This window comes from Carex rostrata, chromosome 28 (assembly GCF_964058835.1).
Source record: "Carex rostrata chromosome 28, lpCarRost1.2, whole genome shotgun sequence".
Classification (NCBI taxonomy): Eukaryota; Viridiplantae; Streptophyta; class Magnoliopsida; order Poales; family Cyperaceae; genus Carex; species Carex rostrata.
The window spans coordinates 633148-649566 of NC_135945.1; the positions used below are offsets into that span (position 1 = coordinate 633148).

Sequence of the window (16419 nt, forward strand, 5' to 3'; positions counted from 1 at the left end):
GAAAGTAAACTTTCTGTTGAGTAATTTCTAAAGGTAATTTAAAGATTATATTCGAACTAATATATATGACATAGGTACATTGGAGATTTTGTAATTCTGAAGTAATACAAGCTAATATCAAGTTAGAGCATAATTATTTATTAGCAATTGCCTGATAAAAATGTTTTATTGTTATCCAAACCATTATTGTATGTTTGAACTGATTTCAAGTATAACCATTTAACTATATGTTTAAGCCTCATTCCCAAATTATCATATTTTATCCTTTTCCTTACTAGTACTGGTTGGTACATGTGCACCTTACTCCTATGAAATCTGCTAATTTAAGTTATTAATTCCGACTAGCAATTCTTTTTAGACATAGGTGTGAAACATGGCAAATTTGAATTGAATGAGCTGTATGACACACTTGCGGAATGGTGAACTTGATTTCAAGTCTCATTGTGCCCTACGTTATCAGGTGCGAGGTTATTGGATTAGTCTGAAATTCATAACTAGGAATTAAATCGTAACTCGCTGTGCATTTTGAATATTTGATTGACTGCATTAATTGAACTGTTGCATCATATGCATAGCCCAATACAACTGAAACTGAATTACAGGTAAGTCTATTGACTGTCATGTTGATATTGTTTATCGATTTGTTGATTCTTATTATAAATGATTGATTGAGACCACAGTGATTGAATTGAATGAATATGAAGTATTGTAATCCTTGAACCTCCATATAGTGGAGAAAAAGGATTAATATATCGTAAAGTCTAGCTAGCTACTAGACTTTACTCTAGGACCCTTATGCGCATATGGTGAATGGCCCCAACTGAATCCAGTACCGATTGGATAGGAGATATTGAATAAATGTGAATTGTGACTGTAAGACTAATGAACTGTGGTAACTGTCTTATCATTGATTTTCTTTCCGATAATGACAGTATTGTAATATTGATTTCGTATGGTTTCCGTTAATCAAGTGTCAGAATAGTTAGAATGGTATAAGCCCTGACACGACAGATACATGTTATAGTATCTTTCAGTGTTACCAGACTAGAAATTGTAAAGTTAAGAAACCAAACATTATCAGACTTAGTGGTTGTAAAGATTAGGTCCCAAACATTACCAGACTTAAAGTATTAAAAGATTTTGACCCAAACTATTTATTCTGATAAGATTCTTAGAGTTTTGATTTATTTATGTAAGTTTTGTTGTTCAATTGGATACTATTATTGAGCATTTGCATTCGTCATTATGAAATGAACTATTTGTTTCTCGTGCGGTGATTTCATTCTTAATATGGATTTTCTTCAAATCCAATAATCTGAGTGGCAATTAGCACTGAGAAATAATTTATTATTTCTCACTCGTTTCTCCTTGTGGGTTACAGGTTCATTATGCGAAGTCAGAGAAACGCTTCCAGGTTATAATTGATAGCGGGGCCACCTAAAGGTATGGGATTTGGGTTTATTGTATCTGACAAGGTGCAGAGAATATATCTCCAGCATCATCCACTATAAAATGTCAGATAATTGTTGTAAATAAATTGGGATATGGCAAAAATAATGGATGTTATTGGCAATGCATAAAAAGATCCATGCCTAGTGTTATATATATTGTTTGGTAAATAAACACGGTAATAATCGTCGCACCTCCGGATCGGGGGTGTGACAATAATTGGCTTAATTTAACAACTATTCAAATAGGCCGGATTAATCCACACAAATACGCATCAAATTATGCACGCATATTTAACCAGCAATAGCACGTCGGTCTAGGTTATCCATAAAAAAAGTCACATCATATTCACACACGTGTAATTCCTGTCACAGGCGATTCCCACATTCTCATAACACAATTCCTTTAATTCGTCAATCCAATGGGAAATCCATCCAACATTGGAAGGTCGCCAACCCACTGAAAAATCCATCCAACAATAGGAGGCTACAATCACATATCAAATTCCAATCTCAGATCCACTATCCCGTTAAATATGCCATCATAATTCAATATGCAATACCAATATTCAAATCAACCATACAAAACGAAAACACAGTTATAGAAAAATCTGATTACCTGATATATTGCAAGATACTCAGAATTTCAAATCGAATTGCAAGGACAGTCTAGAATCATTGCGACGTAGTCGGAATTCGAATTGGCCATTGATAATTGATATGAAAATTCAACAAAATATTTCTTCCATTTACTTTCTCTTTTATTTGTTTCTTTTCTTCCGATATCAAACTAATCAGAGTCGGGTATAGGGAACACAGAGAGAAGGAATGTTTAATCTCTCTCTATATATATAATCGAAACCGCGTATTACTTGAAGAGGTGTATTTAAATGACAAATAGAAAAACTGGCCGTGAATTTAATATAATTATTAAATAAAATGGTTATCAGATAAAAACCGCTCACAGTCTGGCGCCTCTTCAATTTTTATTCTTAATGGCTGTATACTAGGAAATTTGTTGAAATAATTTAATTATACATTAGAATTTTTATATATGTATTTAACTTTATAAAATATTACAAAAATAAATTCTAAATGTACTAATTTGGTTGAATCCATTTTCAAATAATTATATATCACTATTATATTTTTAGGAAATGTTACAGAAACATGCTACTAATTTTTTTTTTTTTTTAAAAAGAGAGTAAATTGGGTACTTCATAAATAAAAAATGAGAAATATTGCATATTGTTTTGGATTCCACCTAATGTTGTAACTTGCTTTCTAGATTCCGGTAACTTATGCCGGAGGCGTATCAACAATGGATGACCTCGAGAGAATAAAGACAGCTGGTAGAGGCCGAGTTGATGTCACAGTTGGTAGCTCTCTCGACATATTTGGAGGTGATCTTTCTTATGAGAAGGTTGTAGCATGGCATAATGAACAAATATTGGTTAATTCGGTTTCTTAAGAGCATTATGCCTTTTCGGGAGTGAAATTCGAGTTTAATTCGGTTTTTTTTTTGTTGATTAAAGTAGTTTATGTAGCAGAAAGGTAATAAATTAATGATAATTAGATAAATGTCTTTGTATAATAAGGTTAACAACCATAATGACAAATGAATTATTCGGGTTCAGTTCGGTGGAGACAAAATTTTGTGATCCGGCAATAATTTGAATATAATTCAGAAATGATTCTGTCCCACAAGGGAGAAAAAAAAAACCAAATTATATTGTTTGCTTTTTATTCTTTAATAATTCATTTTTTTCGCGTTTTATTCACGAATAATTATGTAAAAATTTAGTCAACCAAATAATTTGATGTTCAGTCCGAAATCTTCGCGTTTTTATTTGCAAATGAAACGCTAATATTATTATTATGATAACAATTAGTTGAATAATTTCTTGTTTTGAGGAAAGTTGATAGATGCATAACGACCCATTTTGAATATTTCATTTGATGAATCTGACAACTGAACCTAGTTTGATTTTGATGAATTTAGAAAATCAAATAATCCCAAATTTTATTATTGGAATCCGAATAAGTCCACTATAAAATTTGTAGGTACAATTAATTTTTTTTTCAAACTGAATGATTCATAATTTGAAGAAAATTTATCTGTATTATGTTTATATTATTATTTTACATCTATCTAAACGAATTGACAATTTAAATGGTGTTTACCACCTCAAGTACTGTTTTAAAATTTGTGTCAATTAATAACAAACGATACGAATTCAAACTCTAAATTTTGAATTATTGAGAATGCATTGCAGTACTGAGTAAAACTAAAGATATTGTTAGCCTCTTTCAATTTTTTTAGCAAGTTTTATTTTAAAAATTATCGCTAACTTCAAATGACAAATTCATATTTAAACCGATATACTTCATAAATAAATGGGTTGACATATAAAATATATAAAATTTTGAATTAATTTAGTATAAAATTAAGTGGGTACAATAAGTCTAAATTAATTTTCTGTATTAATTTTCATCGTTCTTTTAATCCATTGATTTTATAAAGGAGCCTGATAATTGTACCCCAAACAAAATCCCCAAGCATGTTCCCTGAGTAGTTTAACAGAAAAAACTTCAAATGTTATATAACTTCCATTTCTAGCGCTAATATCCAAGCATTTAAAGCGTTGTTTATAACATTTTACAATGCAACTCGCAAGCATTTAAACCTCTGTCTACAAGCATTAAAATTCTAAATCTGTATAGTTTTAACTCCTAACTTCTTTTGTTTTCAAGCCAAAAACAGAAAGATTCATTTCACCCACTTTTTTAATTTTTTTTCTGATCATTCTCGTCCATTTTCTCGACAATCCATGATGAATTTTTTGAATCTAAAAATATGAACATTTTTTATCCGATTTTCTCTTTCAAATGAGATCCATGAAGAATAACTTTCGAGTTATAGTTATGTCGTAATTTTTTTTACCACTTTAAATTTTTGTGACTTTCAATTTTGTTTTTAATTTTACTTCAAAATAATTTAAACCTTTGTTTACAAGCATATAAACCTCATTCATAACACTTTAAATCTCTAGAATAAAACATATAAACCTCAAGTACAAAGAATTAAAACTTCAACAATAACATTTCAAAGCATAGAAATCTCAACAATAACACTGCATTTATAAAGCTCATTTACAAAGAATATAAACCTTATGTACAAAGAATTAAACCTCAACAATAACATTTCAAAACATATAAACCTCAACAATAACACTGCATTTACAAAGCTCATTTACAAAGCATATAAAGCACATGTACAAAGAATTAAAACCTCAACAATAACATTTAAAAGCATATAAACCTCAACAATAACATTGCATTTACAAAGCATATAAACCTCATGTAAAGCCTTGAAAATTTTAATGGTTGTAGACTGAGATTTAAAAACTTGAAAATTTAAAATGCTAATGAGTTTTACTTTTAAAAAAAAACAAATGACTTTAAAATTACTCAAAAGTATTTCTTCATAGATCTTATTTGAAAGATAAAATCGAATATAAAACGTTTGTATTTTTAGATTCATAAAATTCATCACGGATCATCGGAAAAATAAATTATAATGATCAGAGAAAAAATAAAAAAGAGTGGGTGAAAATAATCTTTCCGTTTTTGGCTTGAAGACAAAAGTAATTAGGAGTTAAAACTATGCAGATTTAGAATTTTAATGTTTTCAGTCAGAGGTTTACATGCTTGCGAGTAGCATTGTAAAATATTATAAACATAGCTTTATATGTTTTGATATTCGCGCTGCATATGGAAGTTAGATAACATTGGAAATTTTTTCTGTTAAACTACTTGGGGGACGCGCTCGAGTATGATGGCTCGGGGTACCATAACATTTCTATTTTATAAATAGTAGTTACCTCAGAGTAGTGTATTGAAAATGGGCCGGACGGGGCGGGTACTGATCAAACCCTCGCGGGCGGGGTGGTGGCACATACAAGGCTTGCTCAGGTTCACGGGTTGCTCGGGTAGGGTAGCACGGGTTTATTTTCAAAAACTCTACCCTTACCTGGCTCAACCCCCGGGTAGCACGGGTCCTCGGGTTGCTCAGTCTGGGTTCGCGGGTTGGTTCGGGCGGTACGGGTCCGGTCCGGTCCGAACCTTTTTTTTTCTGTTTTTTTTTTCCTTTTTTTGTTTTTTGTTTTTTGTTTTTAAACCAATAAAATATAAATCAAAATTCATTTAAACTAAAATTCATTTGACTTGATTGCATATTTGAACTCAATAATTTTTGTTATAATAAAATATAAATCAAAATTATGAATTATTTTAAAACAATGTTGCTTAAATCAATCACTTTAAAACAATAAAATATAAATTAAAAATTTCTTAAATCAATTACTTCAAAAATTACTATGCCTCTAATTGCATAAAGACTTAATTAGAAATTAAAATCCATTTAAAATAACTCGTATAATACTAAGAAATCACACTATGTATGTGACCGGTAGTAAACGCCACATATAACTATATGGTTCCAAAAATTTTAAAAGTACAATTTTTTTTCAGACCGTAGGTGCGGCCACTTTTTTTCGGACCGTATCTAGACGATGCGGCCACCCTTTTTTTTTTCTTCAAGTTAAACTGCAACATGAGAAGGCAAAAAAAAAAATGTGGCCGCATCCCCTAGATACGGCCACTATAAAAGTGGACGCATTTTCTAGATGCGGCCATGCTATTTTTTGAAATTTTACCGTGGTTTTTTGAGTTTATCATTTTTGGGAAAATGATACTTTTAAAAATTTGGGTATATGGTTAGGTTAGTTTTTGTTGTTTCTATTTTTAATGATATTGGACTTGTCAGAATAGATTGTATAAGTAGCTTTTAATTGGAGTAAGTAGTACGGTTGGATAGTCTAGTGCCTCCGTTTTATGAAATCAAATCACATGTTTTTCTGTGGTCAGGAATTTTATGTCCACTGGTTCAATCTATCTATCAATTCATACTTGTTTCTATCTGAACTGTTATATTTAAATGTTAATTGTATTTTTTTTTTAAACTCAAATATTTTTTATTCTTTAATTATAACTGTTCAGATGAGAGCATATATAAAATAGATGGATGGATTAATTAATCATGTTTTTCTGATCGCAGAAAGTCTGATCTGCTGTAGTGATTAATCACGTTCTTGAAGGCAGGAGATTTAATTCCCTGTTTTATTGGTACTTCATCATTTATTAGAGCAATTTGATTATTTGAAGCTAGTACTGTCACACCCCGAGACAACCCGCCACGTAATGATACGTAAGGCGTGTGCACATCACATACATTATCAATAATAAATACTCATGCAATATGTAAAAGTCAAAACGAAGTCTTTTAACACCACAAGTAGTTCAAACACACAACATAAATTCAACATGAGATCAGGACAAACATGGCAAACAAACCGATAATTGCCATGTCAGTCAATGTATCCACTTCTAAAGAGAGAATTTAAAGTTTAACTAAAGAAATTAAAAAGATAGTTGAGCAGTCAGCTCATTGCCTTCCTGATCCGCATCCCTCCTATTCGTGCTCCTCGCCGGCTTCATCATTTCCTGGAACCCACATAAGTGGTAACGGGTGAGAGATCGAACAGTCTCTCAGTACGGGATTTAGTTCCAGTCCCGGAATTTGTCAAATTTACTTATTATTACAAATAGAATATAATTATTATATCCTCACATGTTATGCAATGTTAAAAACACACACACACACACACTTCTTTAATTATCTTTCAAGTTTTCCATTAATCCATTTATTTGCCAATCCAGTGGGAAATCCATCCAACACCGGAAGACCGCCACTCCGCTGGGAAATCCATCCAACAACGGAAGACTTCTCACTAGACGGGGAATCCACCCTACGCTAGGTCTTGACCCGTGACGGGAAATCCATCCAACGCCACGTTGACGAGGGGTCTAGTCGAACCTAGACCCAATGTATACATTCCAACATGCATTCAACACATGTTGGCCCCTTTCCTTTAACATATCTGTTACCTTTTTCGTTCATCATTTAACACTACACGATATCATCCTCAACACACCCTACTTACAAGTCTCATGATCGATATGAAATAATCCTATTGTAATTCTAAACAAGCCAAAGGGATCGTTCGACTCAACATGCACAATTCCAAACAATTGAATAAATAATATGCATACAAAACAGTAAGTACAATTTGACAAGGTCCAGGAAACCCGTACCTGCTATTGTGGTGTAGTTCGCTACCACTTCTTCATCACTCTTTACTTCAGAACTCAGACCTAGACCATGTAACACGGTTTCTAAATTAATACTTTTATATATTTTCATTTGACTGTCGTTCAAGATATAAATCAAATATATTTATTACCATCTAATCTGACTTAAAATAAAATTTGTTATGTTTTAAAATCTGAATATCATCACAATTATTCAGACAGGTCATCATATCAAGACATAATCAAATTGATTAATTTTTATTTTATGGAAAATCATACTTAGTGCAAATCATATAAAAGTCAAATACCGAAAGAATATACATATATATTTTATATGAACTTCATGGACACCATTTAATCAGACCGAATTATTCAAACTAATTGAAAATCACTCCATAATATAAATCAGAATAATATCTATAATCAAACTTACTTTATGAATCAAATTAATTAAAATGACTATCTGACTATATGAACGAATTAAATAAAAAAATAATCAAATTCCAAAAGCATAAATAATTTAATAAAAATTGGAATTTCAAAATGTCTATATAAATATGACAATTATTAAATATCTGACTATATAAATCTAACTATCTAAACGAATTTAATAAAAATAATCAGATTTCAAATGACTATCTAATCTATTATCATCAAAGTAATTTATATATATATATATATATAGTATAAAATAATTAAATTCCAAAAGAGTACAAACAGAAAAATCCAAACGAAAAACACAATATGAGAAACATTACTTTAATAAAAAAAAATTGGAACACGTTGATTGCTCGGATTGGGTATCTCATGGAATGTATGAAAGAAAAGGAATAAAACAAATGGAAAGCAATATAGTATTTGATCACCTCTGTGAAGATGGCGGAGGAAATGAATAAACAATTGAAGAAAATATAGGATCTGTGAAGAGGCAGAAAAAAAAAAACACAGAGATGCAAACCGGCCGGTTAATTCATGTATATTTAAAGAAACAGTTTCTAATTTGAATCGGCGCCGGTTGTTTTGAGGAGTTATGACTCCAATTAATCTGATATATAAATATATTAATTTGGATTGGCGCCGGTTACTTTGAGGAGTTACGACTCTTATTCAACTAATTAATCAAATATATATATATATATATATGTATATGTATATATATATATATATGTATGTATTGTGTGTTGCCGACTAATTATATAAATTTTGAGTCTTATATTTTGGGATTATGATTATATATTATTTATATACTATTTAATTACTGCTAAATAAATATATAACTATTAACATCGTACCTTAATTTAGTATTTTAATTTACATGGCGTTACATTCTTCCCTCCTTCAAAAAGAATTTTGCCCTCAAAATTCAAATACTGAATTGTAATTACTTTTTTTTCATTTTCTATCATTTATTTTAATGTGTATATCTTGAAAAGCTCAACGTAATATTTCAAATCACAAATAAAGGTGTTCAAACCTCAGATCGGTTAATTCCCAATTAAAATAATAAAACCAAAATTTTATGTAGTTTGGGGTGAAATAAAATTTGAATTTTTTGGGAGTCCGGATGGGTTTGGAAGGGCAGGTAGGCGGGTTCATGGTTTGGTCTGAATTGGTATGGATTTGGTACGGTCCAAGTTATCACAATTTTTTTTTCCAAAAAACTTATCCCGGATTACCCACCTACCCATTCCAAACCCGACCACGAGTACGGTCCGGTCAGGTACAGACCACGGATGGTCCGGTTGGGTACGGACCACGGATGGTCCGGTCTGGATCCGACCCGGGCAGGTATTTTCAGTACACTACCTCAGAGGATGATTGGCTCATATATATTATATATAGTTAGAGTGGATCCAACAAATTGCAAATTTGTAACCAAACTGTGGTTGACATGTCAGTGAGTGTAAGGATAACTTTCCACAGTTAGTTTATATGGAAAATGCCACAGAAGAACCTCAGTTCCCATTGCTTGGCAGAAATTCCAGAGCCACTAGCCAGATACTGTGGGTCCCGAAAATATCCTTTCTCATCCCCTCCACAAACACGGAATCATATCCCTAAAGTAACACAGATTTTGTGTTTCAATATGCACCGTTAGATCTTCTCTTGCCCTAATATTGCAGGACCACGTGCATTCCACCTCAGACTAGATTGTGATCGCACGGTTCCGATTCAAACTCAAAATTTGAGTTACTTTAGCTAATCAAGACCCCACAAATAAATTTATATGCTGTAATTTGTACCACACGCACAAGTCACAGCCAACCATGGCTTCTTCACTTCTTTCCCTTCGCTCCTCCTTCCTCTCCAGTCGAACCTTCACGAGTAGAAAACATGGTACAAGAAGGGAATTCGTGGCATTCAGTAGCAGTGAGAGAGCAGGGGAGGAGGAGGAGAAGGATGATGACAAACCGGGTTTCAACCCGTTTGGATTCGTTACCGATAACCCGTCAAGCAAGAGTGCCATTCAGCTGCCTGAGTCTCCTGCTGAGGATGGCAATGTTGGTCAGATGCTTTATGTATGGATTCAACTCTTTCTACTATTTGCTAATCCCCATACTTTTGTTTCTTTATTGGGGAAATTCATGTATACCCATAAAAATATCAAAATTACGTATTAACCCCTATAAAGTTCATAATATCATATTTATCTTTCTGAGGGTAAATGAGTAATTTGACATGTAGGTATATGCTTGTGCAAGTGTCCGAACTAGAAAAATTATCCATTTGCTCTGGAAATCGATTAATTAAAAGACTAACATATTTGTGAAACATGTACATATATTTTTTTAATAAAGAATGCAATGGTATTTATGAATTTAAAATGAGTTTTAATAGAAAAAAACAATAAAATGGGTAAATTTGTGACTTTTTAAAATTTAAATGGTTAAATATGATATTATGAACTTTAGAGGGGAAATATGTAATTTGGAAATTTTTTAGGGGTATACATGAAATTCACCCTCTTATTTATTTATTATATTTCTTTTGGGGGGTGGGGGTCTTTTTCTGTTACTTTTTTTTTACTTTTTATCTATGGTCAATGGCAAGGTTTTTTCAATCATGCCAAAAGGAATTTTATTACATAATTGATGGATTAATCTGTAATTGGGCAATTTAAGTTTCAATTTGAGGTTTTATATGTATCAAAATAAAGCCCTGCAGTGTTAGCAAACTAAGACTGTAGATTTTGTTTCCAACCTGCTTCATCCAGAGAATAGAAAACAAAGGAAGAGAATATGGCTCCTATGTTAAATCAGGAAAGCTTCGGTGGTTTGTTAGAGAAACAGGTATATTAACAACTCACCATTTTTAGGTAAGAGTGAGGCTATGGTACTATGCATAGCGCGGATGGGTTCATACTATGGACCTATATTTTTTTTTTCAAAGTTCAAATAGTCGATCTGAATTGTTCAATGTGATTTTTAAATGAAAATGTACTTGGAGACTAAAGTTTACATTTTTTCAGAATTTTTTTACTATTTTTTATATAGGTAGAAAATCACTACTTTTGAATAGTTTAGAATCTTTAAATCAAGTGATTTTATAACTACCTCAAAAAATAGTTAAAAAATTGTAAAAATTGTAAATTTTGATCTACAAGTATATTTTCATATGGAGATCATGTTGAACGGTTCAGATCAATGGTTTGGGCCTTAAAATTGGAGATATTGATCCATAATACAGACCAACATGCGCTATGCATAGTACCGTAGCCTCACTCGTATAAATAAATAAATAAATCAACTTTTAAAATGATCAGTCAACTCTTGTAGGATCCGTTAACAGCCGGCGTGGGACTATATTATTCCTTCATGGAGCTCCAACTCAATCATTTAGCTATAGAGAAGTCATGTCTAAGGTCAGTTAATAAACTTCATGGAAATCATGCCAAATATTATAATATTTGCATCTAAATATGCATGTTTATACTGAAAAAGGTTAACAGGTCTAGAAAGACTGAATTTGCAATTAATGGGTTGTTATTAATGGGAATTGTTCTTAATCCGTGGGCTAAAGAAATTTTTTTGTTAAAGAAAATGTTCGATAGTATAGGGAACTTGTTCCTTATTTTTTTTTGTTAAATTAGTTCATCAATCTAAAACAAAATCACTTGTAGCTCCATATTAAAATGTACTTGTAGCTCAAATTTTACATTTTTTTACAATTTTTTTTAGATAGGTAGATTATCACTTGATCTAAAACTTGTAGGCCATTCAAAAGTAGTGTTTTCTACCTATTTAAAAAGCAGTAAAACAATTCTAAATAATGTGAAGTTTAGTATGCAAGTGCATTTTAATATCGAGATCATGTGGAACAGTTCAGATTGACTATTTGAACTTCAGAAACAAAGATATAGATCCATAGTACGGACCAATCCACGCTATGCATAGCACCATAGCCTCACTTATATTTTTTTGTTTTCTAACAAAGTGTGAAATTATTAGATGTCAAATTCTAGCTATCACTGTTACGCCCCGGATTGGATAGGATTTGGTTTTAGTGATAAGCCACAGCCTGGCTACGGATTTAGCTACACAGGTCTATTATTGCTCCGAATTTTACCTAAATTATGTTCATATGTTTTATTCTATTATGTAGTTCAAAATCTGTTTTTGTTCCTTTTCAGAGGATGAGTTCCATTCGGCGCTGGATAAGCTTTTAGAAGTTTTAAATATTAGTTCTCCTTTCTTCTTGGTGGTTCAGGTATTTATCGCAAACTATAATTAGGACAATTTGGTAATTTACTTCAGCTATTTTGCCTTCTCATATTGTATATTGACAGTTTCTAAAGCTATTTTAATGGCAATATGGTAAATTAGAGATTGATGGACAAAATTGCCATTATATAAACCAGCACTCTTGTGAAAAATAAGATTGTGAGACCAGTAAGGTGCAATCTCAAATGTATTGATTGGATTATATAATTAAGTATATCTATTTTTTAAGTTCAAAAGTCGATCTGAACCATTAAACATGATTTCCATATGAAAATATACTTTCAGACCAAATTTTAATTTTTTACTATTTTTTTAGAAAGGAGAAAATCATTGCTTTTGAATGATCCATAATTTTCAAATCAAGTGACTTTCAACCTATATAAAAAAAGTAAAAAAAAAAAAATGTAAAATTTAGTTTGCAAGTACATTTTCATATGAAGATCATGTTGAACAGTTCGGAACGACTATTTGAACTTCAAAAATGAAGATATAAGTCCATAGGGCGGGCCCTTGTGTAATATGCATATATATTACCATAGCCTCACTCTATATAAGTTGCATCTCTTAGGTTGCCTTTCTGATTTACTTTCCTAATTAAAATACAATCCAGGAGATTTATCTCTATTTTATTTCACTTTTTATTGTGTTGTAGGGTTTCCTTGTAGGATCGTATGGATTAACATGGGCATTGAAAAACTCAGAAAAGATATCAAAATTGGCGATCCTTAACAGCCCTTTGACTGTTTCCTCTCCTCTACCTGGATTATTTAAGAAACTAAGGTTATTTTTGTACTTTCCTTTTTCTGTCTAGTTTGAAAACAAAAATGATGCAAAATAAATTCAAAATAGTTGTAAATAGCAGTGCATTTAACTGGATTCCTTTAATTGTTTCGAACAATAATTGTACCAGCTAGTATGGAGCAACAAAATTAATTTGAACTTTATTCAGTTTTATGATTTTTGTTTCTAATTTGCATAATTGAGGATTAGTACATATATGTGATGGTTTATGGATCCGTTACGTAGTAAAATCAATTATTTATGTGAACATATATTTACATATTGCTCTATATTTTTCAGGATACCGCTCTTTGGTGAATTTACATGTCAAAATGCTATTGAGGCTGAAAGATTCATTGAAGGAGGTAGCCCGTATGTACCCACTATCACAATTTTTATTTAATTGTTTATGTTTATGTATATTTTATTTTTATTTTTGGATGAGTGAGGTGGTCCGTACTATTGATCAATATCTTCATTTTTAGAGTTCAAATAAACGATCTGAGCAGCTCAACATGATATTCATATGAAAATGTACATGTAGATCATAATTTTACATTTTTTAGAATCTTTTTACTATTTTTTAAGATAGGTAGAAAATCACTTGTCAAGTGGTGATATTACACATTTACACTTGCCTAAAAAAATAGTAAACAATTTAAAAAAATGTAAAATTTTAGTCTGCAAGTAGATTTTCATATGTAAATCACATTGAACAGTTCAGATTGACTATTTGAACTTTGTAAAATATTGATCCATGGTACGTACTAATCTTCGCTATGCATAGTACCATAGCCTCTCTCTTGTTGGATAGTTACATTTAAAAGGTTTCACACTAACTCAAATAGATAATAATATTTAATTCAAGTTTGTGCCATCTTCTATAAATTAATCTGGCAATATATATGTTACCATGATTCTCCCTTTTGCTACAGATATGTATTGAAAAATGAGAAGGCCGATGTATATAGACTGCCATACCTGTCAAGTGGTGCACCTGGTTTTGGTATGTACCAATCTTTTTATTTCTATGTCATTATTTGGTATTTTTTTAACACAATGAGAACACTAAACTTTTGCTGATGAACGCTGTAAATTATTTTTGTTATTTATGTGCAATAGCATTGCTTGAAGCTGCAAAAAAAGCAAATTTTGGAGACATATTAAACCGAATATCATCTGGATTTTCATCTTCAAGGTACGTCGCTTGAGTTCGCTATAGCAATTTGAAATCTCTGGAATACCAGTACATGCATGCTAAAGTTGTAATCTACAATTTAAACTGTTGCTTTTTTTGTTTCTTTTATTTATTTATGTACCTTTTGTTCTCACCTGTAACATTTGTACAGTTGGGACAAACCGATATTGCTTGCATGGGGATTGTCAGACAAATATTTACCGCTGTCAGAAGCTGAGGCATTCCAAAAAGGAAACCCTAATGCCATAAAAATTAAGCAAATTGAAGGAGCTGGTCACATGCCGCAAGAGGACTGGTACTTTTTATTTCATCAAAAGAAAAAAAAAAAATACATTTTTTTCCTTTTTTCAAAAAGTTCTCCTAGATTTTATCTCATATGAGTCACTATAACAAAAGGCCTCCTTGATAATTGCATGAAACATTTCAAAAGATGGCCTTCCTTTCTACAGTAAAATAACTACGGATCCGAATATTTTTGGGGATATATTATAGAATTTGATGGTTTTATTTGAGGTCCCAGTCATATTTTTCGTAATTGATCTTAACTGAGATTATATTTTTCTTCAATATATATCAGGCCAGAGAAGGTTGTAGAAGCTCTGAACAGGTTTCTCTAGATGTTGTTACAGAGGAATTTATGTGCAAAGTTATCAATCTTTGATTTGAGACTCCCATGGAGAAGTGTTCCTCAACAAAGCATTTTTGGTGCTCTTTTATTATCATGTTTTGCCGTTTTTTCTTTAATATTTTTCTTCCTATACTGAAGATTTGTTGGTAAATATCTTGTCATTGTAATAAGAAGAATTGTATATATTATATTAGAGAAACAAATATCATATTTTTTATATTTGGCTTATCCATCTTGCACAGTTGATTGGTGTGTATGTTATATAAAACAATAAGCATCTATGTGCATATCTATTTGAAGTTTGGAACTCAACCAAATTATTCTGGTAAATTCAATCCATTTCTAAATTTTGACATTTCAGCAACAGACCACCAACTTTCTCCCAAGGAGTGGTACTGAATACTGACACTTCAGTTGGTAAATATACCAGTTCACTGGTATCCAGTACTCTTGACTTTGGCAATGTTTCAATCATGGATACTATTTTGTAATGAAGCAAACCAATGCACTCATTTAATTCACAAAATTGAAACAATTTATCATAAACTAATAAGAAAATATAATTCAAGCCTCCATATTCTATTAATTTGGGACACCAGGGGTGTCAAGTTACCAATCCCAACAACATCAATAAACAAGCCAAATATATAAATTCTACACACACTTAAACCCATCAGGTAAATCCTTCTTACAAGAGCTAACAAGCAAGCTAACTGCCACCGACCACTCGGTTGTAATCCCGAGCACGCTCTCCTTGATTGTGGTGCAGAGGCACGCAGCTGCCTCTGCATCAACGAGCGCATCAAGAATCGAGCAGCATTTTCCGTGCGTCCCCAATGAAGCTCCGGTTTTCAGCCCGAAAGCGCCCCCGAGCAAGTCGAGGCACGCACCGAGTTTGGGTGCATCTCTGGGACAGAAAGGGTTTGCTGGTGGCAACTTGTGGGAGATTCTACGTGGCACGTATGGTGTCGGTTTAATGGGGTAGTATGAGGGTGTTGTTGCTGCATTGGAGAGGGAAGAGGTGAGTAGGAGAAAGAAAATTGAAATGGTGGTTTTAATTGCCATGAGATGAGATGGATTGTTTCTTTAGTTGTTTGACAAGGTTCTACAGTTCTACTTAGACTGGCTGTTTAAATATATTACATAGCATATCATATTTGTATTCATTTTTATTTTGGGGAAAAAAATATATGGGTCCCTCCTAAGTACTATTTAACTTGTGAAGGGAATATATTCACAGTAAAGTGTAAAAATGTATCACCATTCAAAGATAACATATGTCAATACATGTAAAAATAATAAAAAAAAAAGAAGAAAAACCAAAAAAATAATATAACTTTCGGATCGTTCAAAAATTTTAGATTAAGTGTTTTTTTTTTTTAAATGGTTCAGATTAATTGTTTGAACTTTAAAAATAAAGATATGAATCGA

General features: G+C 31.8%; 2 protein-coding genes across 2 annotated transcripts; one reads left to right on the plus strand and one right to left on the minus strand.

Annotated features, from left to right (window-relative positions):
- The first annotated feature begins 9899 nt into the window (after nt 1-9899).
- LOC144545825 (alpha/beta-Hydrolases superfamily protein) lies at nt 9900-15218 on the plus strand. Its single transcript, XM_078294386.1, has 11 exons — nt 9900-10180; nt 10876-10951; nt 11438-11523; nt 12110-12203; nt 12292-12368; nt 13035-13162; nt 13463-13534; nt 14098-14168; nt 14285-14360; nt 14512-14655; nt 14938-15218. Exons 1-11 carry the CDS (start codon nt 9929-9931, stop codon nt 14975-14977), a joined length of 1116 nt encoding a protein of 371 aa, XP_078150512.1. The 5' UTR covers nt 9900-9928; the 3' UTR covers nt 14978-15218.
- A 424-nt stretch (nt 15219-15642) lies between these two features.
- LOC144545465 (14 kDa proline-rich protein DC2.15-like) lies at nt 15643-16053 on the minus strand. Its single transcript, XM_078294040.1, has one exon. The coding sequence runs from the start codon at nt 16051-16053 to the stop codon at nt 15643-15645; it is 411 nt and encodes a 136-aa protein (XP_078150166.1).
- Nucleotides 16054-16419: the final 366 nt, after the last annotated feature.